At 42.5% G+C, this 22944-nt stretch overlaps 2 protein-coding genes across 2 annotated transcripts; one reads left to right on the top strand and one right to left on the bottom strand.

Annotated features, from left to right (window-relative positions):
- The first annotated feature begins 663 nt into the window (after positions 1-663).
- On the top strand, positions 664-19864 carry BPHL (biphenyl hydrolase like). The gene is made up of 7 exons (XM_054640915.2): positions 664-835; positions 3738-3841; positions 5797-5963; positions 10082-10235; positions 12542-12673; positions 16293-16416; positions 19433-19864. The coding sequence occupies exons 1-7, from the start codon at positions 726-728 to the stop codon at positions 19518-19520; spliced, it is 879 nt and encodes a 292-aa protein (XP_054496890.2). The 5' UTR covers positions 664-725; the 3' UTR covers positions 19521-19864.
- LOC129125351 (tubulin beta-1 chain) lies at positions 19809-22600 on the bottom strand. The gene is made up of 4 exons (XM_054640798.2): positions 22441-22600; positions 21666-21774; positions 21281-21391; positions 19809-21083 (listed from the first exon to the last, which is right to left on the bottom strand). Exons 1-4 carry the CDS (start codon positions 22495-22497, stop codon positions 20023-20025), a joined length of 1338 nt encoding a protein of 445 aa, XP_054496773.1. The 5' UTR covers positions 22498-22600; the 3' UTR covers positions 19809-20022.
- Positions 22601-22944: the final 344 nt, after the last annotated feature.

Below are 22944 nucleotides of genomic sequence, written 5' to 3'. Positions count from 1 at the left end.
ACGACCCCGTGTCCCCTATGTTTCTCACAGGAGCTTCCGCATCAGGGGCAGTGCTGGAGGGGCAGTGCATGGCTTCAGCCCCCATTATCTCCCGGGGCTGGGATCTCTGCTCCCCGCAGACACCCTGGGTGCTGCCGCCTCTCCATTTGTCTCCGCCTCTTGAAGCGGAGGGAGGCGCTCACAGCGCCCCACTCCCCGACGGTGCAGCCAAGCACCTGCACGGCGCTGGGCACTGCTCTACTCTTGGAGGCGGCTGGAGAGGGCAAACCCCACGACCCTCGCTTCGTGCTCTTAAGTGGGGGCAGCATTATCCCTTCCCTAGCTCCAAGGCGGGATCAGGAACCGGGGAACGACCCGGCAGGAGGGACCAACAGATCCGCTCCGGCCCCGCACCTCCCGCCGGGTGACCAATCAGCGCCGCGGGGAGGCGGGGCCACAGCCCAGAAGCCAAACCCTTCTCGTCCTGCTCTGAGTGACAGAGGCAGCCACCAATCAGAGCGCGGACAGCGCACCGCCCCCTCCCTGCACAAGCCCTGGAGGCGGCCCCGTCTCCTGCCCGGCGGGGAGGACGCGGGAGGGGAAGGGAGGCGGGACACGGGATGGGAGGCGGGCCGGCCCGCCTTCTCCTTCCCTCCCCGCGGGGCCGGCCCGCCTTCTCCTTCCCTCCCCGCGGGGCCGGCCCGCCTTCTCCTTCCCTCCCCGCCAGACCGGCCTGGCTGGGCGCAATGTTTTGCCGGAGCGCGGGCCGGGCCCTCCGGGCTCTGGCGCTGCTGCAGTTGCAGCCGCCCGCCCGGGCAGCGCCGCTCACGGCCCGGGGACCGGCCGCCTGCTACGGGTAAAATCCACAGCCGCCTCCTGCTCCCTTTCCCCAGCTCCCTCCTCCCTTCCCGCGGCTTGGGGAAGGGGGTGTTTGTCAGACAGGCGGCGGGATGGACGAAGCGTGTTAGCAGAGGGGGTGGCGCATCGGATCGGGAGGGTGACAAGGTGACAAAGCGGGGACTCGGGCAGTGTTCTGAGGAGCCTGCTCCTGCTTTCCATGCGCCCCAAGGATCCGTATCAGGTCCCGGCAGGGCAGGACGTGCCGCTGACCGCCTGCCCTCGGCCACCTGCTGCTGGTAAGGGGCTCCCTGGAGGTCGCCAAGAGAACGCATGTATCTAATCTATATCAGGCTGCTTATTCCGCAGAGGAAAGCTGACATAGTGCCATAATTTTTTCCCTTGCACAGATACAGAGCAGGTCGTATTGTAGCACAGCTGAAACAGGGGTAGTTCCCAGATTAAGCTGCGCTCCTGCAGAGTACGAGGTGAAGCACAAGATCTGCCCACTCTACATCTGTGCTGCCTTGGTAAACATAGGCAGCATGTATCCAGTGCTCCTCAAAGAGTTATGCACCTTAACATTACTGATTCGAAATAGCAGGGTGGGTTTTTTGTTTTGTTTTACCAGAGTTTCTAATTCTGTCAGCCAACAAAAAAACCATTCTTTACAAAAACTTATCAGAAGTGAAGTCATCCTGCTGACAAGCAAACTGATGAAGTGATTTCAAACTCACAGAAATTTGGTATTGGGAGGACTAAGTACACCTTAGGTGTTGCCAGTTCCAATACAATTTCTCAGAGCATAAAAAACCCAACTCATTTGTTGTCAGTCCTAAAAGTGTTGAAAATGCCCTCTACGTAAACTCCTGGATTTCAGTGGACTTCACACCGAGACATAATCCAAGAATGGAAAAGCATCACAGAATCAGCAAAATTCTCAAGGCCCCGATGTTAATAATTAATCCTAAAAGCATAGAACCATGTGAAAAAAAAATTGGAATCAGGAAAGCAGAATATATAACTCTGTCTTTTAAACTGTATGTTGCTAACCTGTTTTTAAAAAGGTAACAAGATGTTGATTATTTCTGTTTTGTTAGGAACAGAAAGTGGTTTGGCAGTTATTAATCATACGCAAAAAACCCCAACACATAATTATTAAAATTTTATAAGAACAATGTGCTGATATACTGTGGCAAGAACTATGATAAAATACCTGTTAAAATTAATGACAAACTAAAAGATGGCATATGAAAAATAAAAAGAAAAAACATATAAAGAAAAAAGTGAAAGTCAGTATTCAAAAAGGGGCTAAGGCAGCCGTATGAGTGCTACATACAAAATTTGAATTGTGAGGTGTATAAAGCACATCAAATGTGATACATGGTCTATAAGGAAGTTTAGCACTACAGGCAAACTATCATTTAGATCACATTAGCATAGCCATTCAGCAAAACTCACAAAGTCATAATTACACAATGAATTCTTTGTGCTGTACTCTTGCCACAGATCTGCATTTGTACTCCAGTTGTCAAATTGGATCTGCACATAAGGAGCTGATACTATTCTGCACAGTCACAGCTTTTATTGAGGCATGTGGCATGATGGGTTACACAGACCGAAGTTTTATGTAAAATCAAAATTGGCTTTGTGTTGAAGAGGTTCTGTGGTTTAACTGCCACCTATGTATTGGGAACATGAGTTTGCAAGCTATTGTTCATTTTTCTTCTAAAAAGGGTCTAAATTAGCGGGATTGTTTTTACCTGTAATCCACCACTTTCAACTCTATATGTACTGTAAGTAGTTCAGACTTTATATATAAAAATTAAATTGTTAATGAATTGCCCAGTGCATATCAAGGAATAGAGATTGTTACTATATCTAAGATTGGAAAACAACATGTCTCTATGCACATGAAATTCACAGTGATTGAACTCACGGGACATGAATATTTAATCTAGGTAAAATTATGGCTACTCAATAGGTAACCAAATTGCAAGATTTTTATCATATTAGCTTTAAATAAAATGAATTAGGCTGTTGAAAAGATGTTATGCAACCATTAGGGCACAAATTTGCCTGGGAGAACAGATGTAATAGTTTATACTGTTAAGAAGATACTTTGAATCTGTGCTGCTTCTGCTTCTCGCTAGGGATTTGTATCTGGACATGGTTTCTTGGGTCACTTATTTGCATTTACAGATATGTCCTGCTTTGTACTCAAGATTAGTGTAGGGGTTTAAGTGTTGGGGCTGAGAGATGGCCTGTGCAGTCGGTTTCTGTGGTGATTTTTAGTGGGTGGATTTATTGCCCATGTGGTATTTTCTGATTAAGTGTTATATCCTGGTGAGATTACACTGACAGAAATATTATTATCACATTCTTCTTCTCTGCTCTCATCTCAGTGCAAAGTGGTTTTCACTGCAGACCCTGTGGTGCATAAGGAACAGCAACAATAGATTGTGGTTTCTCTGGCAGATGAAGAGGCTCAGTTTAGCAAGGTGAACATCAGCCAGTGTTGAAAGTTATGCTGTGACAGAATGAGGTTTCTCCTCTCTAATGTATTTATTTCAATGTTTCTGTAGCCATGTAAATCTGCCTTTATAATTTCCTGGTTTCACCATCAAGACTGTTTTCCCACCCCCAAGCCTTTAGCCTAGGTATGAATATACCTAGGTATATTAAGTATATTAAGCCTTTAGCCTAGGTATGAATCACAGTGGTCACAACTGAATAATTCTCTGCTCCTGAGAAGCTTTTTTAAATCTTCTATGCACCCATGAAAGGCAAGCAACCCATTGAAATCTGACAGTGCTGTCATTAATATTTAGGAAAAGTAATTATTCTGTATTCCTGGAGTGACCAGGTAGTAATTAAAATTAACTCTCTGAATCTTTTCCAATTTCTCTCCCTGTCCTTAGTACTTCAATAACATCTGCCAAAATCCAAGTGAATGGAGTCCACCTGCATTACCAGCAAACAGGAGAAGGAAGCCATGCAGTTCTTCTGCTTCCAGGAATGCTAGGTTTGGAGATTTTATCTTGTCTTTGTAGAGCAACCACTTCTTTATCCATTTGGTCTCCAGCAAGAATGCACAAAACTATTTTGTAATGTATTCATTATTTAAAAAAAAATAAAAATTGCTACACTTAAAACAGAAGGGAAAATGCAGAGTTGTTCCCATCAATTTTTAGAAGGTTTAATTTACCTTACTAGATACCTTTTATACAATGTCTTGACTTACCTAGTGGTCACCTGCACTTTTGGTTTTAACTATGCAAAGGTGGTGTCCAGGACAGGTGGCAAATAGCTACACAAGGTGGAAAATAGCAGAAGGGGGAGAAAAAATCAGGTCAGCTATATTTGTTACACAGAGTGAATTATGCATTCTTCTTTAGAAGCTGGATGGATTCCAAATGAATTTATAGACATAATGTAAACCTTACAGTTTATTGTGAAAAATTCACTGTTAAAATTCATTTTTTGCTTAAAGATGTATTTTCACATTTTGTTTATTCAGGGCAACATCATTAAGATTCTCAGTGGTATTTTGAGATGGACAACAGGTTCTGCTAGTTAAGTGGTGTCTGTCCATTGAAAACACTGTTTTTGATAACAACCTTTTAAAATTAACACAGCCTATTTTTTCTGGGTTCTTGCAGTTCTAAAGAATCCATCAGACTTACCAACAGTTCATGGCAGGCTGTCAGTAGGACTGTTACTGTGCTCAGAGTTGGGCAAATGCTTAATTGAATTGCTGGATAAGATGATAAAATGTCAAGAACTGAAGAGCAGGAAAAGTTTGTTCTTCTTGGCAGCAATGTTTTCAAGTCTTCATGGAGTTGTTCTTTCTTTCAAAAAATTCTCAAGGGGAGACTGGAAAAAAATTAATACTAGTAATCCTTCAAGCAGTCATATGTACCAGTCTATTGATTTTAAACAGCTTTTAAACTAGCAAAACTAGCCAATGCAAACTCTTTAAACAGAGATAATGTATTTCTTCAGTTGTGAGCAATATTATCATTATTGAAGATTATTTATTATTATTTTTATACATACATTGCTATCATCATAGCAGGCTATATAAAGCCTCTTTTATAACTTAGACCCGTTGGTGGTATCTGAGGACAGATTTCTCCAACTAAACAGAAAAAACCTCTTAAATGCCTTTAAATGGCCTTTTTAATATAGCAATGGATAGCAAATTTTGTATTTCAGCACATTAAATTTGAACAAGTTTTAATCAAATAGTATTTGATACTACTACCACATGACCACAGCAGAAACAAGTCTTACCTTCATGCTAGGTTACCTTCATTCATAGATAGCTTCGTGCAATAGACAGGAGTACTTCATGTTTAAACCCTTTGAAGGTCTGAGTAATTAATAAAAGAAATGGTTCTGCATCAGAAAAAAGGCTGTATTTTTACATAATAGAAAAATAAAATTATATAATTCTATGCTTCTGTGTCACCACAGTCTCCTCAGGCAACAAAGTATTTAAAGGTCAGCTTTAAGCACCAATAGAGATGATTTATCAAATCATAACTGTCTGGCACAGTGCTTTTCACTTACAAATTTGTAGCAAAATATTCCTGCTCTCTCAGTTTCACCTGTATTGCCCAGGTAATATGGGCAATTAAATGCCCACATTTAAATCTGTCAAATATGAATCCCCACTCAGGTACCTCAGTTTAAGATACTGTATTTAATCATATGTGAGAATGCTGTTCTTGATAACCTTTCATACCTACCAGAAAGGGTTTGCTCTGAACATACTGCAGATACTTCTAAAGATTTTAGTTGTGGCACTTCCTGTCTAAGAGTGGCAATGAATAGTTACAATTAAAGAGTACTTCACTTGTTGGATAACCTCTTCTTTGGAATAAAGTTACAAGATTTCCCCAGTTTCCCTTTAGAGTATGTATACTATGTTTGCAGTATGGTGGTTAATAAAATTGAAAAATTGTAATGTTTCAGGGAGTGGTCAAACGGATTTTGGACCGCAGCTTAAGTCTATGAATAAGCAACTTTTCACAGTTGTTGCTTGGGATCCTCGGGGTTATGGAAAGTCCATTCCTCCATCTCGAGACTTTCCTCCAGATTTCTTTGAGAGGGATGCAAAAGATGCTGTGGATCTTATGCAGGTAAATCTATTATGAGATTTTTTTTTTTTTGTTTGTTTTCCTTAAATTTTGAGAAGGAAGAATGTTGTTTCCGGCAGACAGCAAATTATGAAAGACCATACAAATGAAGGCTTAAAAGTGAGCATATACACAGTATTCCAGAAAATATTTTCTTCTTCCACCTATTCTGCAAGATGCATAGAGGTTCAGCAGTAAGAATTAATATAGAGCAATATGCTTTTATTCTAAGACCCTGCCCTAAGAGGTTTGCAGCCAAGAACCATATAAGTTTAGTTAAATGTGTGTATAAGAAACAAAATCTATGCAAAGTAATTTAATTGAAGGGATTATCATACTGAAGGGCTCTTAGAAAATTTTCTATCAAAGACAATCTTGGCATTTTGCCTTGAGCAGCCCATTTTAAGCAACATTTGATTCTAAAAATTAACTTGATGCTTTGCATTTTACAGCATATTACTGAAGTAATTTTTGTGGGAAATCAAAGGCTTCCTGTGACCATATAAAATCTTACTAATTAATACAGTTATTGTGATTATAAAGAATCTGGCCTAAAGCTGTTATTATTTCTCCTTCTTGAAAAATCCTTCAGATTTTTTATTCAAATCTGAGTTTCTGTGTTTCTCTTTTATTCTGTCCTATAACTGCTGACGCTATTTTCTGGTTTAGCTTTAGCTAATATTCTGGCATTTTTATATTAAGATATACAGTCTCTTTGGTCATGTTAAGAAAGTTGGCAAAACATTAAAATTCCAAAAATATGAGGCAAGATTCTGACAGTCAGTCCAACTGTATTTCTATAATAAACTATAACCTTTCTGAAAACCCATCTGAAACTGGAAATGTGGCCTTCCAGGTGGATTCTGCATAGTGAAACAAAGTAAGTCTGACAGCAGAATAGGGATTAAGACACAGATTTGCCCTCACCATAAAAGCTATCTCTCTGTACTGTAAATCTTCAATTTCTTCTGCTACACTAGCAAAGAAAATAAAGATGCTGCCATGAATAGGTGACAAACTTGCAGTCTAAATGGTTGTCCCCCTTTCTTGTGTCTGATCAAATACTTATAAATGCAAAATATTAAACAGAGCTTTCCCTAAAGGGAATGTAACCATGTAGCTTCCAGCCAAACAGAACAGGAGCTTACCAGTCTCTAGAGCTGCCAAAGCAAATGAGGCATAGCATCCTGTTTTTTTGAAGATGTTTCTCAATATAAGCATATAATAACAACTTACTAAAGTGTTTCCAAGTGTGGGAGACTAGCTGCTATTTTAGGATATTATTAAGGAGAGCACAAATCCCAAGGAATCATTCCAACTATGATTTCCAGAATATAATGGTTTATATACATCATCCAGCCAAAAAACACATCCATATGGGTGAGCTTTCAGAACCTTTTTTCTAGTCTCCTTCAGATTCTGGTGTCTCTGCTGGAACTGTGAGTGATGCAAGATTTTGTGAAATAACAAAAGCTGAAATTATGCAGGGTATTTAGGACCTCTATGCAGAAGGCTCTGTTCTGTATCTCCATTTGTGTTCTGTGAAGGAGTTTACTTGAAATAAAAGGTGCATAATGCACCTGAGCCCACTTTGCTGCCCTCCACCCCAATGTCTAATGCTAGCAAAGTCAATAGCATTAAAACAATCATTAGGGAAATAATTAGTGTTGATATTTAAGAAGTTCTTTTCTTCAGAGCCACTGTCCTAGCAAAAGGATGGCCTTGGGCTTTTGTATGTTTTTGTAGATCAACTGCAACTTTTGCTTGTGCTACACTCCCTGTGGTGCAGTGAAAATGTACATGCAGTGCAGAGCGATGTTGTATTGCAGCTCACTGTTGTATGTGGTCATTGGATTCCATTTCACATGGGCCTGGATGGAGGAGGTGACTTCAAAAGAAATTTTTTTCACTCACTGAGTAAAGGCAGCACAAAATCACCCACAAAACTGTGCTGTGCAATCAGCTTTCAGGTGATTGCCCATGTTATATTAGTGACCTGTACTGTAAATACTTAAAAATTAAAGCAAGCAAAATGAACACCTTATCCAGCACATCTGTTACATCACATTGTTTTTCTGAAGGCTGCAAAGGATAAATTAAATTCCTCCTGCTGGAAAGGCATCCTGAGATACCCCAAAGAATGCATCAAGATAAAGCCTAGTAAACATGAGAAATACTGGAGGCAAATAGATCTCAAATAACCTGGCATGAAGAACAAAAATTTAATCAGCTCTTCCATCCATCAGCCAGCTTTGAGCTCCATCATTTGCTATTGGCAGTACAGGAACAGGAGCAACACCAAAATTTAACCTTTACAAGCACCGCTGCCAACCCCCAAAATCTGCCAAGATACCAGGAGCCCTTGAGCAGCACAATAGGCAAAGTTGGACTAAGATGAACTACTTCTTCATCAGACCAGGGCCAACTTCTGATCAACTACAAAAATTCAAAGTTCTCTTTTCTTGCTATGAGCTCTCACTTTACATGTCCCTTTCTTTCCTCTACCTTATTTATTTTCTGTTTGGTAATTACAGCTTTGCAGAGTGAAATCTAAAATTGGTGAAAACTACAGTGAGCAGAATAATGAGGATAAAACCGAAATCATCAAAGCCTTATAGGGATAGAAGTCTGCTAAATATTGAGTTGATTAGTAAAGTTGTGACTCACTTGAGCATTAAGTTTACAAGGAAAGTAGAAACTTCTTTTTCTCCCTCTGTAGTTGCTTCTCTCATTGCCTGCATTTTTACTTTCTTCTGTCACAACAAAGCGGGCCTGGACTTCTGACATCACCAAGCACCAAAGCAACTCATTCAACATTGCTCTTTTATCCTCCAAAAGTACAACATACTCCTTAATTACATCTAAAAGGTTGTAATTTCTGCAGAACAAAAGCAAAAAACACTGCAAAATATATTTTCTTGTGAATGAGTTCACAAACCACAGTTCCTATATGCAAAACCATTGGTTCACCATCATCCCTCTACAACCTTCAGATAAGTGCCTTTACCTTCCCCACTCTTTCTCCACTGAACATAACACACACAAAATTCTCTCACCTGTGACTATCAGTACTCCCTATGACCTATAGTGATTATGAGGAAACAAGGTTTTCAAATTCTAGTAGAAAGCATTATCATAGAATCACAGAACTGGAGTTGGAAGGACCCATCAGGATCATCGAGTCCAACTCCTGGCCTTGTGCAGGACACTCCAAGAGTCACACCATGTGCCTGAGAGCATTGTCCTAATGCTTCTTGTACTCTGTCAGGCTTGGGGCTGTGACCACTTCCCTGGGGAGCCTGTTCCAGTGCCCAGCCACCCTCTGGGTGAAAAACCTTTTCCTCATATCCAACCTAAACATACCCCAACTCTTCCCATGTCATTCCCTTGGGTTCTGTCACTCGTCAGAATGAATTAAGGTCTGGGTTGTCATATTTTTTTGCCCTCAGCATTCCTTTTGAAGAAAGAGGAATTTAGATATTAATGTTTCAAATTGCAACTGACTGTGAAGTAAGATTTTAAACGTACAAACTTCAGAAAATGTGAAAAAGCAACTAAAATTTGATACAATCCTTTAGAAAATACCTTAAGCATTTTTTTGGTTGTTACCAAAAAGCAGGTTTTTTTTAAGCTCAGATAGCATCAATAAACCAGATCACTGTCTTCCATTTTTCAAATCTTACACTTTTTCTGAAGTTTTGCTTAATCTTACCATCCACACTGTGATAGTCTTTGCCAACTTTTACACCAAGAGAATTCACGGATTCTTCAAATCATCAGGTTCTCTGAAAAGGTCTTTACTCTCCATTTTAAATCAGCTTTTTTTTTTTTTGGAGGGCTTTTTAAAACACAGAAAGAATCTAATAGGACTACTGCCTGTTTCATTAAAGAGTTATAGGAAATTGACAATGGCAGGTATAATTTCTTGTTTTCTAAATTTGACTTTTTAAAAGCATTTTTATGTATAGCAAGAAAACTATGTTTTCTAATTATAAAAGCTAACTATAGTTCAACTACGTAGTGTTGTGCCTAAAATGTTGCAGTTCATTTTCAAGAAATATTTGACATTTGGCTGTAAAGCCAGCTGATGATTTGCATAAAACTTTCTTGTATGAATCAAGGCACTGAAGTTTAAGAAGTTCTCCTTGCTGGGGTGGAGTGATGGTGGAATTACAGCTCTCATTGCTGCTGCAAAGTACCCAAATCTTATCCACAAGTTGGTTGTCTGGGGAGCAAATGCCAGCGTTACTCAAGAGGATGTGAGAATTTACAATGGTATGTAAATGAATTAATTTACTTTCTACTTGACCCAAGGATCTTAGTCATGTGACAGCTAAGTGGAAACAAAGCTGAGGACACAACAAACCTAAAGAGACGTGACACGAAATTCACTGCATTATGAGGTATAGGGATAAAGTTATGGTGAGAAACTCTCTAACAATTACTCTAAGGGTAATGTAATAGATTTTTTAACAAGCCCTTACCAACTTAGCCTGATGAAAAGCAGAAGTTACAATAGCTTATCAGCAGTTGTCAGAAAGTCAAAATTTTGTTGTTGTAATAAATTTCTAAAAATACATTCCAAATACTGCTATCAAATTTTTTATCTCACATCTTGCACAACCTTTTTAAAACCAGATCCAGAGATAATTACTGGGCTAGCTCATTACAGCTTTTGCCTCTAGGGGCTATATAACATAGGGAGTAAGAAAATAAGTTCATAACTTACCTTTTAAGTTCAGGAAACAAATGAATCATTCAAGTAAATGTCTCAAGGTGTCTTTACCATTTGCATTCCTTCAGAGTTAATTATTATCATTAGAAAACCTTTGCAAAGTAAAGAAATAGGGGACTTCTGATCCTTATTCCACTCATGTGAAATAGAATCTGAGATCACTGCTCACTATAAAGAAAATTAGGAAGGAATGGTTGGCGAACTCAGAAAGGGGCCATATTTCCTGTTGAACATAGAAATGAAAAGAGTTAACCATGTCAGCTCTCAACAAATGTAACCCAGTATAATTTCATTTTAGTGACTGGAGTTTGATTTATACCAGCTGTTAAATCTCTCTTGCTTCAACAAAATTACAAGTGTATGTATTGCACATCTGTATTTACCTCACCTATACGAAAACTAAAAGTGGTAGTAGCAGTAGTAATATATTTTAGTTCAGAAAGCAAAATGCTTTTTAGCTCTGTAAAATGCTTTATTTCTTTACATGTTTTTATAGTTATGATTTTTTTGTTGAAATGCACATCTCCTCCCTACACAACAGACTAAAATGTAAAAGAAAAATTTTAAAAAACCCCAAAAACAACAACAAAAAGCACCCTATTTACATAGAGCACCCACTGCAATATTGGCCTTTGTCCTTTGTAAATTGTTGCTTTCAACATCTCTCCCTGGCTGATAGAGCTCAGAAAGTAGCAGCACAAGTCTTCTACAACTGGCTCATCAGTGTATGTCAGCTGCATTGGAGGGTTTGGCATGAAAGAAAGGTGTTGATTTGGTATCCGTGTCCTTTCAACATTGGCTTCTCCCTTCTCTTTTTAAATTAATGCCAGCCACAAGGATAAAACAGTAGATTCTATATGGGAAACCATTGTTCAGTAGCACCTAGCCTGGAGTGAGCAGACTCATTTCCAATCAGATGCTGTTATAAAATACTCTCAGTCACTGCTACCTTTGTCATTTGGATGGACAGGTTCTCTTTGTTAATTAACACCTAATTCCTTTCTTCCCTTAATTCCCCTTTGAAACCAATTAAAACCTTTGCTAGTGGCATACTTTGCAGTTTGATGATTCAGTACTGTGCTGTTCTCTGCTGTGCCAACTTTGTTTCAGATTTTGTCAGTACAAAGCTGTACAGCTGGAATGTAGTTTAGTGAAAAGAACCCTTTTGAATACCTAGTTTGTGAGCAGTACCAAAAATTTTAGAGGAAAAAAATAGAAAAATCTGATAAATAAATAGCTAAAATGTCAGATTATCTGTACAGTTTTAGCCAGCCTGCCATGAGTCACAGATCTCTACTGAGTCACTTGTTTTTGTCTAAAACTATGGCAAATCTACCATGATGTCAGCTTACTGGAATGCCTTAGTAAGAGCTTCCTTCCTCTGAGAGTTGGTAGGAGCCATGGAAGAACTTCCATCCATGAGTTGATGCAAAAGGCTGGAGGATATGAAAAAGAACTGCCAGGTCTATAACACTGTTATGAAACAGTCCTGTTTTTATACACAAGGTAGCCCTTGAACTTCTCTTGTGAAAGCCTTCCAGAAAGAACCATCAGAAGTTTTAGGACTGAGTCCTTTGAATATTTTGTTTTTTCTGGTTTTCCTCGTGACAAGGAAAATAATAACAAGATGTTCCTCTACAATTGAGAAGACCACAGCAGAGGTTGTACAACTGTCTTTTTTTTTTTTTTACACTCTTTCCATACTATTAATTATTTGAAATATTCATTGCAGTTTCAAGTTTGAAATACATATTTGCAGTCTGGTTTGAGAACTTCCCCATATTAGGTGTGGTTTGTACCTTTTTGCTGGAAAGGACATAACATATTTCAACTGTCTTTTGTGCAGGCATCCGAGATGTTTCAAAATGGAGTGAAAAGGTCAGGAAACCACTGGAAGAGCTGTATGGACATAAATACTTTGCAGAAACCTGTGCGGCTTGGGTAGATGGAATATCACACTTTGCTGAAAATTCAGATGGTAAGGCTTTCACAATATTGAACTGAAGCAATTAGAGTAGCAGGCAGTTCTGGATAAAAAAATCTAACAGTACTTCTAGCAGCCAGTAAAAGGAGGACTCTGCATATGGCATTAAAAGCAGGGTCTGACTCACACTCAGGAATAACACAATTACTCTGTAGATGGTTCACAGAACCAGAAAGGTACAAAGGAAAACATTTCTGGAAAACATTAGCTGCTGAGGTTCTCCTCTTGTTCCACCACAAAACTGCACTATTAAGTCATTGCTTTTGTGCAGACTAAATAGGAAGGATTCTGCTCAGGCAGAATCTTTCTCTCCTCTTCTGTCTCTGTGTCAAAGGATTATCTCTTGGTGACATAGTTAAGATGTACCAAAATTAAGGCATGCTCTTTTCACTTTTTGTGAAACAGAGCTAAAGAACTCTTTTAAACCTTGTAGCATGTGAGTTAAAAAAGAAGGGACTTCAGATTTTGATAAGTCAGAATTTAAAAAGCACATTTAAAAACACTATTGAAGCGGCTCAGGTGTTTAAAAATAAAACAAAAACAAAACTACACAATATAACTTTTTATCCCTGAAGATTTCTGCAATTACTCTTTATAGACCTTTTCAGCCAAGGATATTATGAATAATAATCTGCAGTTCTATTTTGATTCAGAGTGAATTTGCTTTTAATTTGCCTAAAGCAGTAATTCATAATGTATTAAAAAAAAGGAGTTTGTAACTCATATACACATTTTTCTGTAGCTCTGATAATGAAAGACAGAAGGTAATGTACATTAACAGGCAGCAGGTACTACAGGGAAAATATTCCTTCATGTCATATTTTTTCCATAAATTTGTGTATAGGATCAACACAGGACTAGGACTTTTCCTAGTAATGTGATGTAACAAATTATGCTCCAATTTTATTTTAGCTTTTCTGGAATCTCCTTAAAACTATTTTTTTCTGAAGTGCAAAGCCCAGGCTGGTGAATCTGTGGCTGTGACATCCCTTCACTGCCTGCACATGCCTCAGACACTGAGATAAAGTGACTGTGAAAAAGAAGCCACCAAGAAACATGTAACAGGAGCTGAATTATCTAGATGCTGAAACTGGGTCAGATATTGGGAGAAGCCTAATGTTTGCTTCAAGAGATGAGCAGCTATCAGACTGCAGGATTTTTTCCAGGGGAAAAACAGTTTGCCAACTTAGATTACAGACATGCCACCTTGCAATTAAACTTAAAACACTGTAACTAAGGCAGAGATACAGCAGATATAAGAAAAGGTGTTAATAAAATCCATCAGAGATAAAGGGAGGACAGCAAACCCAATGTTGGCCAAAACCTCAAGCTTTTTTAAAATTAGACTGTTTTCCCTGAATGAGACAGCTCTTAGTGTAAAATACCATAAGAAATGAACTTTTAGAGGGAGCTAACAATTAATGAAAGTGAGTAAGTTGCATAAAGTTGCAACAGCCAAGATTCTTCTTGCTGTTCCATGCTTTTAGAGTAAATATAATTTAATTGTTTTCGTACAATACAGTTTTAGGACTGAAAACAAGGAAATAATAGTTTGACTGCCAGCTATGTTCCTAGATAAATAACCTAAATTTACCTGGAGCTTGTTCTGAAAAATAGTCAACATTTCTGCAGGTATTAGAGGACTATGGGTAAAATATTCTAAATGAAAATATTTAACCAGTAGAATTCCAAACAAAGGCTGCATAAATAACCAAATAATTGGAAAAACTGTAAGACAGCCTCTGACTTTAGAGCTAAGGAAAATGTGCATGTATGAGCATTAATCTTGCAGCTGTTGGTAGCTGCAAGGTGACAATTGCAAATAGACAAAGTTATCCCAAAGAAAAACAGAAAATAAAGCCCATCAAGGATGTTTTGCCCAAAGATTGCCTTGCAAGAATGTGGGAAGTTAGGCAGTGAGTTTGGAAACCAGGTTACTAAGAAATGAGGGAAAAAAGGGGAGAAAAGTATATGAGTAAAACCATTAAAATTCCTTCTAATGAGATTAATGACTAGAAAACAAAATTATGAATGGGTGGGAAAAATAACTTCTGAATAGCTTTAGTACAATTCATATCAAATGGTTATGCAGTTGTGCTGGGTTTGCATGGCCAGGTTTTGGTACCAGGGGGGTTGCAGGGTGCCTAGAAGCTTCCTCTGTGTCTGGCAGAGCCAATGCCAGCCTGCTCCAAGATGGACATACCACTGGCCAAGGCGTGATGGCAGTGACAGCTCTGTGAAAACTGACTTAAGAAGGAAAAAAAAGTTACTGTACAGATGTTACTGCAGCCAGAGAAGAGCAGGGTGAGAATAAATGAGAGGAACAACTATGCAGCCACCAAGGTCAGTGAAGAAGGAAGGGAAGGAGGTGCTCCAGGACCTGAGATTTCCCTACAGCCCATGGTGCAGACCCTGGTGAAGCAGCTGTGCCCTTGCAGCCCATGGAGGTCCACAGGGATGTAGGGATCCACCTGCAGCTCTTGGAGGAGCCCACACCAGAGCAGGTGGATGCCCAAGAGAGGGCTGTGTACGTGTGGGAAATCCATGCTGGAGCAGGCGCCTGCTAGGACCTGCAGATCCATGGAGAGAGGAGCCCACACCGGAGCAGGTTTCCTGGTAGGACTTGTGACCCAGTGGGGGACTTAGGCTGGAGCAGGCTGTGCCTGAAGGACTGCACCCTGTGGAAAGATGACTCACCTTGCAGCAATTTGTGGGGAACCACTGTTTGTGGAATGGATTCATGTTGGAGAAGTTCATGGAGAACTGTTTCCTGTCGGAGGGACCCCACACTGGAGCAGTGGAAGGACTTCCTGAGCAGCAGCAGGAACAACCTGTCATGAACTGACCTCAACCCCCACTCCCCATCTCCCTGCACCGCAGAGAGCCAGAAGGTAGAACCCAGGAAGAAGCTTCTAAGATTTATTTTACTTCTCATGATCCTGCTTAGATTTTGTTAGTAATAAATTCAGTTAATATCCCTGAGCTGTTTTGCCCACGATGGTATTCAGTGGGTGCTCTCTCCTAGTCCTTATCTCAGCTTGGGAACTTGTTATTCCGTTTTCTCTCCCCTGTCCACTTGTGGAGGGAGTGATGGGGAGGCTCAGGTAGTTGCTTGGCATCCAGCTGGGATCAGTCCATTAGAACATTGCAGACTGCAATGAGCTGGGAGGTGCAACAGATATGTGTACAGCCTAAGTTAATTTGTTCCAAAAAAGTAGCAAATCTTGTAACTTGACAACAGTGTATCAAAATGAAGGTTAAGGTGGGGGCCATAAAACTCTAAGGCTGAAAAGAACAAAGCTGGGAATGAGATTCATGTATTGGCTTTGAAGAGTCAAAGGGAGCCTGGAGGAAATAGGGAACAGAAGGACTTCATTCTCTGTATCCTTTTGTGCTAGTATCCATTAATAGAACAAATTGCAGTGAAGTAAGATTTTGGAGAAAGAAATATTAATTATAGTCCTGCTTACACAGTTCTGTAGATTAATCACACACAATCCACAAGGAGAGGCAATATCTAGAGCCCAATGGAGTTCAGAGCCCTTTATGGAAGCAGTTTCATCTTTCATACAATTTTAAACCAAAATGTGACCTTCATTTGTTTTCTCCCTAGGTAATATCTGCCAACAGTTGCTGCCAGATATTAAATGTCCCACATTTATAATTCATGGTGAGAAAGACCCTTTGGTCCCACAAGCTCATGCAGAATACATTCATAAGCACATCAAAGGCTCTCGGTAAGTTAAATGATGGAATTTTTATAAACCCTCATTGAAGAAATGTAGTTCAAACTCACTGTTCAAAAAAAAGTACTTGGACAGGTTCTCTCTGCCACGCAGAGAGCTATTCTAAACTTCCCTAGCAAGTTACAATGCAAATTGGGTAGCTGGACTTTCCTTGCAATATAAAAAGTACAGTATTTTAATAAGCTCCTTACTAAAGCCCTCTGAGTGAAACCAAGTTCCTTTTCTTCTTTCCACTACACAAACTACTACTCCCTAAGCTTTATCAAAGCAAGCAAAGTTGTTGTTATGACCATTGCATTCCTTTTGCTATAGGAGACCTCATTTCTGTTCTATTCAGCAAAACAAGGAATTTAGATGCTATGAATGGAGAGAGATTCCCAGTTATTAGAGAAAGAAACAGTTCACTTCTGTTTGCTCTGCCCTAATAATGTGAACAACCTCAGAGGTTCTGTTTCCACCTGTCCCATGAATTTTCCATGTTTTTAAGAAAAGCAGAATGAGGAAAAAAATGTACAAGTGTGCTCAGAAACATTACTATATAAACAAGAAAAATCTGCTTCATGTGTGTTGTGGTTTAACCTCAGATGGTTAAACTCAGTACTACTCACTCCCTCACTCATGGGATCAGGAACAGAAGCAGATGAGTAAAAATGGAAAAAAAAAACCCTCATGTGTTGAGATAAAGACAGATTAATAGTTAAAGCAAAAGCCACACATGCCAGCAAAGTAAAACAAGGACTTAACTCACTCCTCCCACAGGCAGGCTGGTGTTCAGCCATCCCCAGGAAAGTCAGGCTCCATCACACATAGCAGTTTCTTGGGAAGACAAACGTCACCTTTCCAAACATCCCCCTTCCTTCTTTCCCCAGCTCTGTATGCTCAGCACGATGCCATAGGCATGGAATATTCCTTTGGTCAGTTGGGGTCAGCTGTCCCAGCTCTGTCCACTCCCAACTCCTTGTACACCCCCAGTCTCCTCCCTAGTGGGGCAGTACAAGAAGGCCTTGATGCTGTCCAAGCCCTGCTCAGCAATAATAGAAACATCTCTGTGTTATCAACACTGTTTCCAGCACAAATCTAAAACAGCCCCATAACAGGTACTGTGAAGAAAATTTACTCTATTCCAGCCAAAAACCAGCACAACGTGAAAATTCCAGAAAGGCTTCCTATAAAAAGCTATGATTTTACCAGCTGAATTTTCTTCATGAATTGGCACACAAATGCAAGCATTCTATTACTACTTAATAACAGACTGTGATGATTAGCAATGGAGAACAGAAGTAGTGGAGGGGGGGAAAAAAGCTTTTTTATGAATGCAAAGTGTAGGGAACTGTTTTGCTGGTGTCATTTCAGTGCAAAAATGAATGATACCTCTGTCAGCCCTGCTGATCATAGTAATACATTCTGCTACAGGAAAGATGAGAACAAGACGTCTTCCTCACAATTTCATGCAGGTGTTTTATTTCATGTCTGCTGATTTGTCATTCCTGCATGGCCTGTTCAGAACACTTACCATCCTGCTTGGTTTCACTGAGCTCCAAAATACTCCAGTTGCTGACTAAGGCAAATCATCCCAAAAAAATAGACAAGAATCTGATAGCTTCTCTTTGCAAGACAAGTTAAAGAGAAAACACTGTTAGAAATTGCCATCCAATAAAATGTAAAACAGTGATTCTTTCCATGCCTTTGTGCTGAAGTGCTCCCCTTTATGCTTATTTGTCGGAAAAGAAATCAGACTAATGGTGTTCCCAGAAATTAATGCTTGGGCATATGGTCTTGTTCTTTCCTGGTTGCATTGGAGGTGCCAATTTTCCATTGTGAAGCAGAAACAGAAGCTTATATTCAGTATTCTTTCAGTAACACATGCTTCTACCATCAGTTTTTCTTGCCTTGACTTTTACCTAGTAGTAAAGTAGAAAAAGCTTCTTCTGATTACAGTGCAGATACATTGCTGGTTTCTCTCGTGGTGAAAGAGTGTGCCATCATTCTGAATTTGCATGGCATGGCTGGAGTCCGGTAGCATTACAATAGTCAGAAACATTAACGGCAATAGGAAATTGCATGCACAGTGCTTTGGTTTGTGTATCTGTGTGCTGCTTACCTTTCAAGAAACAGACTTCATGAAATCCAGACAGAATTCACTAGACAAGCTGGGTATGTTCACATGGTGCTGCTCTTTTCCCAAAACAAAACAGCCCTTGGCACCACCAAAAGGAGGTGATCCCTCTTGCTCTAGTGGGACTTTGACAGGAAGGCAACATAGTATCAGTCAAAATGGTTCCAGCTCTATAGGAACTGCTTAATATGAGGCAAAACAAGACAATTTAAACAATTTCCCATCTCCATATAAAGAAGTGTTCATCCCTGGTATATAAAGGTTATCTCAGATAGAAAGCAAAAGTAAGCAGAATTTTAGGCATGTCAGACTCATACTTGTATTATAAAAATTTAACCTAATTCACAGGTACTACTTCTAAGCTTCTGGCATAGCCAGAGAAGTTCAGACTTACCTTTTTATTTTAGTGGATGAATGGTTTTAGTTTTGGATTGTCTTTTTGCAGAAAGATTAGACAAAAGTACAAATAGTAACCAAGTTGAGGTAATGACAAGAGCTCTATGTTTCACTGCCTGGCACAATTACTGTTCTCTGAAAGACGCAGAAGTGCTCACGTACTTTACATACTTTTCAAAGATGCATTTTATGTAGGTTTTGGAACTTATCTTCTCTGAAGATCACCCAAAAGTTTTCTAGAAACTGGGTCTAGGACACAAAAATTTGGTTTAGGCTTATTTTATCTTCCCAAGAGTGGGACAAGTAGTATGCTTGCTGTTCCAACTGTTATGTGGTTCACATTCCAATCACACTCATAAGGACAGTACTTAAAATAAGAGTTACTACAATTCCTTACTGGGTAACCAAGGGCAAGGAAAATGCAACAAGCATTTTAATTACCTATACTCACAGAATAAAACGCATAATCAGTGGGTTTTTTTTTCCTCTTTTAAGGTTGCTTCTGATGCCAGAAGGAAAGCATAATTTACACCTGCGTTTTGCAAAGGACTTCAACAAAGAAGTGGAAAATTTCCTACGCTGACATGAACTGTAAAACAAGTCAGAAGTGCTTAGCCTTTGCCTTGTTTAGGAATTTTGGTTGGAATTTCCATTTGCAATGGATTTATAGGTAGGTTTGAGTCATGTAAGAAAAACATTAAACATATTTGCATGAGAAGCATATGTCTTAAGAACAGGGAAGCCTCAGCAATCAGAGCATACCATTGTAATGCAAGATTTCTGACATGTCTTTAAACTTACTTGTTGCCGCCCAGGCTGAGCAGCTGTTCTTTGTCCAATAGAGGTGTTAAGAAAGACAGAAACCATGACCTTGAATACATGCCTTTATGTGCTCTTAATATTAAAGGACAAAAAACATTGTAAGAATTAGGATTCAGAACTGTTACATTGAGAAATCTGGCAAAGTCACAAAAGCTGAGAGGATAAATGGGTACATAGTTTCTAGAAAACATGCTTCACCACCACTATCAGAAGTCATTCAGATGCATGCCTGCTTTACAGAAGTTCCTTTGATACCAGGCGGCTTAAGCCTCATCCTCCTCTCCTTCCTCCTCAAACTCGCCCTGCTCATCAGCAGTGGCATCCTGGTATTGCTGGTATTCGGAGACCAGGTCGTTCATGTTGCTCTCGGCCTCCGTGAACTCCATTTCATCCATGCCCTCGCCGGTGTACCAGTGCAAGAAGGCCTTGCGGCGGAACATGGCCGTGAACTGCTCCGAGATCCTCTTGAAGAGCTCCTGGATGGCCGTGCTGTTGCCGATGAAGGTGGCCGACATCTTGAGGCCGCGCGGGGGGATGTCGCAGACGGCCGTCTTGACGTTGTTGGGGATCCACTCCACAAAGTAGCTGCTGTTCTTGTTCTGCACGTTGAGCATCTGCTCGTCCACCTCCTTCATGGACATGCGGCCCCGGAAGATGGCGGCCACCGTCAGGTAGCGGCCGTGGCGGGGGTCGCAGGCGGCCATCATGTTCTTGGAGTCGAACATCTGCTGCGTCAGCTCGGGCACCGTCAGGGCGCGGTACTGCTGGCTGCCGCGGCTGGTCAGCGGGGCGAAGCCCGGCATGAAGAAGTGCAGCCGCGGGAAAGGCACCATGTTGACGGCCAGCTTGCGCAGGTCGGCGTTCAGCTGGCCGGGGAAGCGAAGGCAGGTGGTCACGCCGCTCATGGTGGCCGACACCAGGTGGTTGAGGTCCCCGTAGGTGGGAGTGGTCAGCTTCAGGGTGCGGAAGCAAATGTCATAGAGGGCCTCGTTGTCGATGCAGTAGGTCTCGTCCGTGTTCTCCACCAGCTGGTGCACGGAGAGGGTGGCGTTGTAGGGCTCCACCACCGTGTCCGACACCTTGGGCGAGGGCATCACGCTGAAGGTGTTCATGATGCGGTCGGGGTACTCCTCGCGGATCTTGCTGATCAGGAGGGTGCCCATGCCGGAGCCCGTGCCTCCGCCCAGCGAGTGGGTCAGCTGGAAGCCCTGGAGGCAGTCGCAGCTCTCCGACTCCTTCCTCACCACGTCCAGCACAGAGTCCACTAGCTCGGCGCCTTCCGTGTAGTGCCCCTTGGCCCAGTTGTTGCCAGCCCCGCTCTGACCTGCGGGGCAGACCACAAGCCACGTGCCACATCAGCGCCCCAGGGACAGACACAGGTGATGCCACTGCCCCTTCCCTCTGGGCCCCTCCCCTCTCTGCTATGGGGATTCAGGCTCCCCAGGTCCCTTCCATACTCCCTCCAAGCCTATTCTGTGTGTGGAGTTCCAGGAACTCCTCCACAGTGCCACAGTCACTCACCAAAGACAAAGTTGTCGGGACGGAAGATCTGTCCAAAGGGGCCGGAGCGCACGGAGTCCATGGTGCCGGGTTCCAGGTCCACGAGGATGGCACGGGGGACATACTTGTTACCTGTGGGGGGAACCGGCAGCAGCAGCGTTACAGCCCCGCAGCAGGCAGCCGGTGTCACAGGAGCCCTGCTGTGCTCCCTTCCACCTCCCTGCATTTCTCTGGAGAGGCACTGTCACAATCAAGACTACCATGTTATCAGAGCCTTTTTGAGAACAAAGGTCTCTTAGAGGAGTCGCTGGCAGATGACAGCACTTGTTCAGGGATATTTCCAGCCTCAATGAACTGTCATGGCTGCCCCATTTATTTGAAGAGATCTGAGCAAGCAGGCACTTACCAGCAGCTTCATTGTAGTAGACGTTGATCCTCTCCAGCTGCAGCTCACTGTCCCCGTGGTAGCTGCCCGTGGGATCAATGCCGTGCTCATCGCTGATGACCTCCCAGAACTAAAGGAAATTTTTGAAAAATGGCAATTAGCCATTTCCAGTGCCAGTGGAAACAGCTGGCCAGTGCCAATCACACACCCCCGGTGCAGCCCATGCATTCCGCGGCCCTGACCACTCCCTCGCATGGCAGAGCAGCTGCCGGGTGGGAAGGTGAGTCAGTGCACAAGGGCTTCACTGGCCGCAGCAGCTGATCTAGCAGGAGGCTGACGAGCAGCCATGGCACTGACGTGCAAGTTAATTCCTTTGTAGCTTGTATCCAAAGGGTAGCCATCTCTGGCTATATCAATTTGGCGTCCTCCCATTGTCTAGCATTGGCTTAAGACCCTGTCGCCACTACAAGATGGCAACACCCGCACACGTTCAGTGGTGAGGGTGTGTGGCACTGGAACACCTCCCGTTCCCTCCCTCGGCAGCCGGCGCCGTGGCCGCAGAGGGGCGAGGCAGCGCGGGATGGCCACAGCTGCCCGCGGGAAGGCCGGGCACGCCGGACGGCAGCGCGGGCATATCCCTGCCCCGCCCAGCCCCGCGGCAGCTCCGAGCGGCAGGGGCCGGCACAGGGGCAGGAGCCACGACGCCTCAGCAAAGCCCGGGTCGCATTTCGTTTCGGGAAGCGCCACCCGCGGGGCGCGACCTGTGGGAGCGCCCCGCTTCCGCACCCGTCCGTACCTTGGCGCCGATCTGGTTGCCGCACTGCCCGGCCTGGATGTGCACGATCTCACGCATGGTGCCGGTGTCCGAAGCTGCCCCTGCTGCTGTTACTGCCTCGTTCCACGCCGCTCCCGCACTCGCAGCTGCGGTGGCCGCGCCCCTCGCTGCCCCTTAAATCGGGCGGCGCGCTCCGCCCCGCCGGTGACGTGCGGCGGGAATGGCGGGGTGCAGGGTGGGCCCGGCATTGTCTCCCGCGCCCCGGTCGGGCTCCGCGTCCGGGTCTGGGTCCGGTCTGGGAGGGGCAGGCTGCGGGCTCCTCCGTATGCTGAGCGCCGCTGGCTTGGGGTGCCGGGGGAACTTCGCCTTCAGCCGTCGGGGAAAAGGCCGGGATCGCATACGACGTGGCTTATCTTGGAGTGAAAAAGTGAAAAAGAAAACAAAACCGCCTAACTCGTCTTTGCACACCTGTTGGAACTCGTGCCCTTGCTTCCTTCGCCTCTACTATACCACAGCAGCAAAGCA

The sequence above is a fragment of the Agelaius phoeniceus genome, chromosome 1 (assembly GCF_051311805.1).
Source record: "Agelaius phoeniceus isolate bAgePho1 chromosome 1, bAgePho1.hap1, whole genome shotgun sequence".
In the NCBI taxonomy this organism is placed as follows: domain Eukaryota; kingdom Metazoa; phylum Chordata; class Aves; order Passeriformes; family Icteridae; genus Agelaius; species Agelaius phoeniceus.
This window is presented reverse-complemented; position numbering and strand designations above follow the sequence as displayed.

Bases quoted from the DNA above. Each gene is read 5' to 3' on its own strand.
- BPHL (XM_054640915.2), top strand. From the start codon at position 726: ATGTTTTGCCGGAGCGCGGGCCGGGCCCTCCGGGCTCTGGCGCTGCTG. The intron at 12,674-16,292 runs GTAAGGCTTTCA...TTTTCTCCCTAG, and splicing joins CTTTGCTGAAAATTCAGATG to GTAATATCTGCCAACAGTTG. The intron at 16,417-19,432 runs GTAAGTTAAATG...TCCTCTTTTAAG, and splicing joins AAGCACATCAAAGGCTCTCG to GTTGCTTCTGATGCCAGAAG.
- LOC129125351 (XM_054640798.2), bottom strand. From the start codon at position 22,497: ATGCGTGAGATCGTGCACATCCAGGCCGGGCAGTGCGGCAACCAGATC. The intron at 21,775-22,440 runs GTACGGACGGGT...AATTTCCTTTAG, and splicing joins GCAACCAGATCGGCGCCAAG to TTCTGGGAGGTCATCAGCGA. The intron at 21,392-21,665 runs GTAAGTGCCTGC...TTCCCCCCACAG, and splicing joins CTACTACAATGAAGCTGCTG to GTAACAAGTATGTCCCCCGT.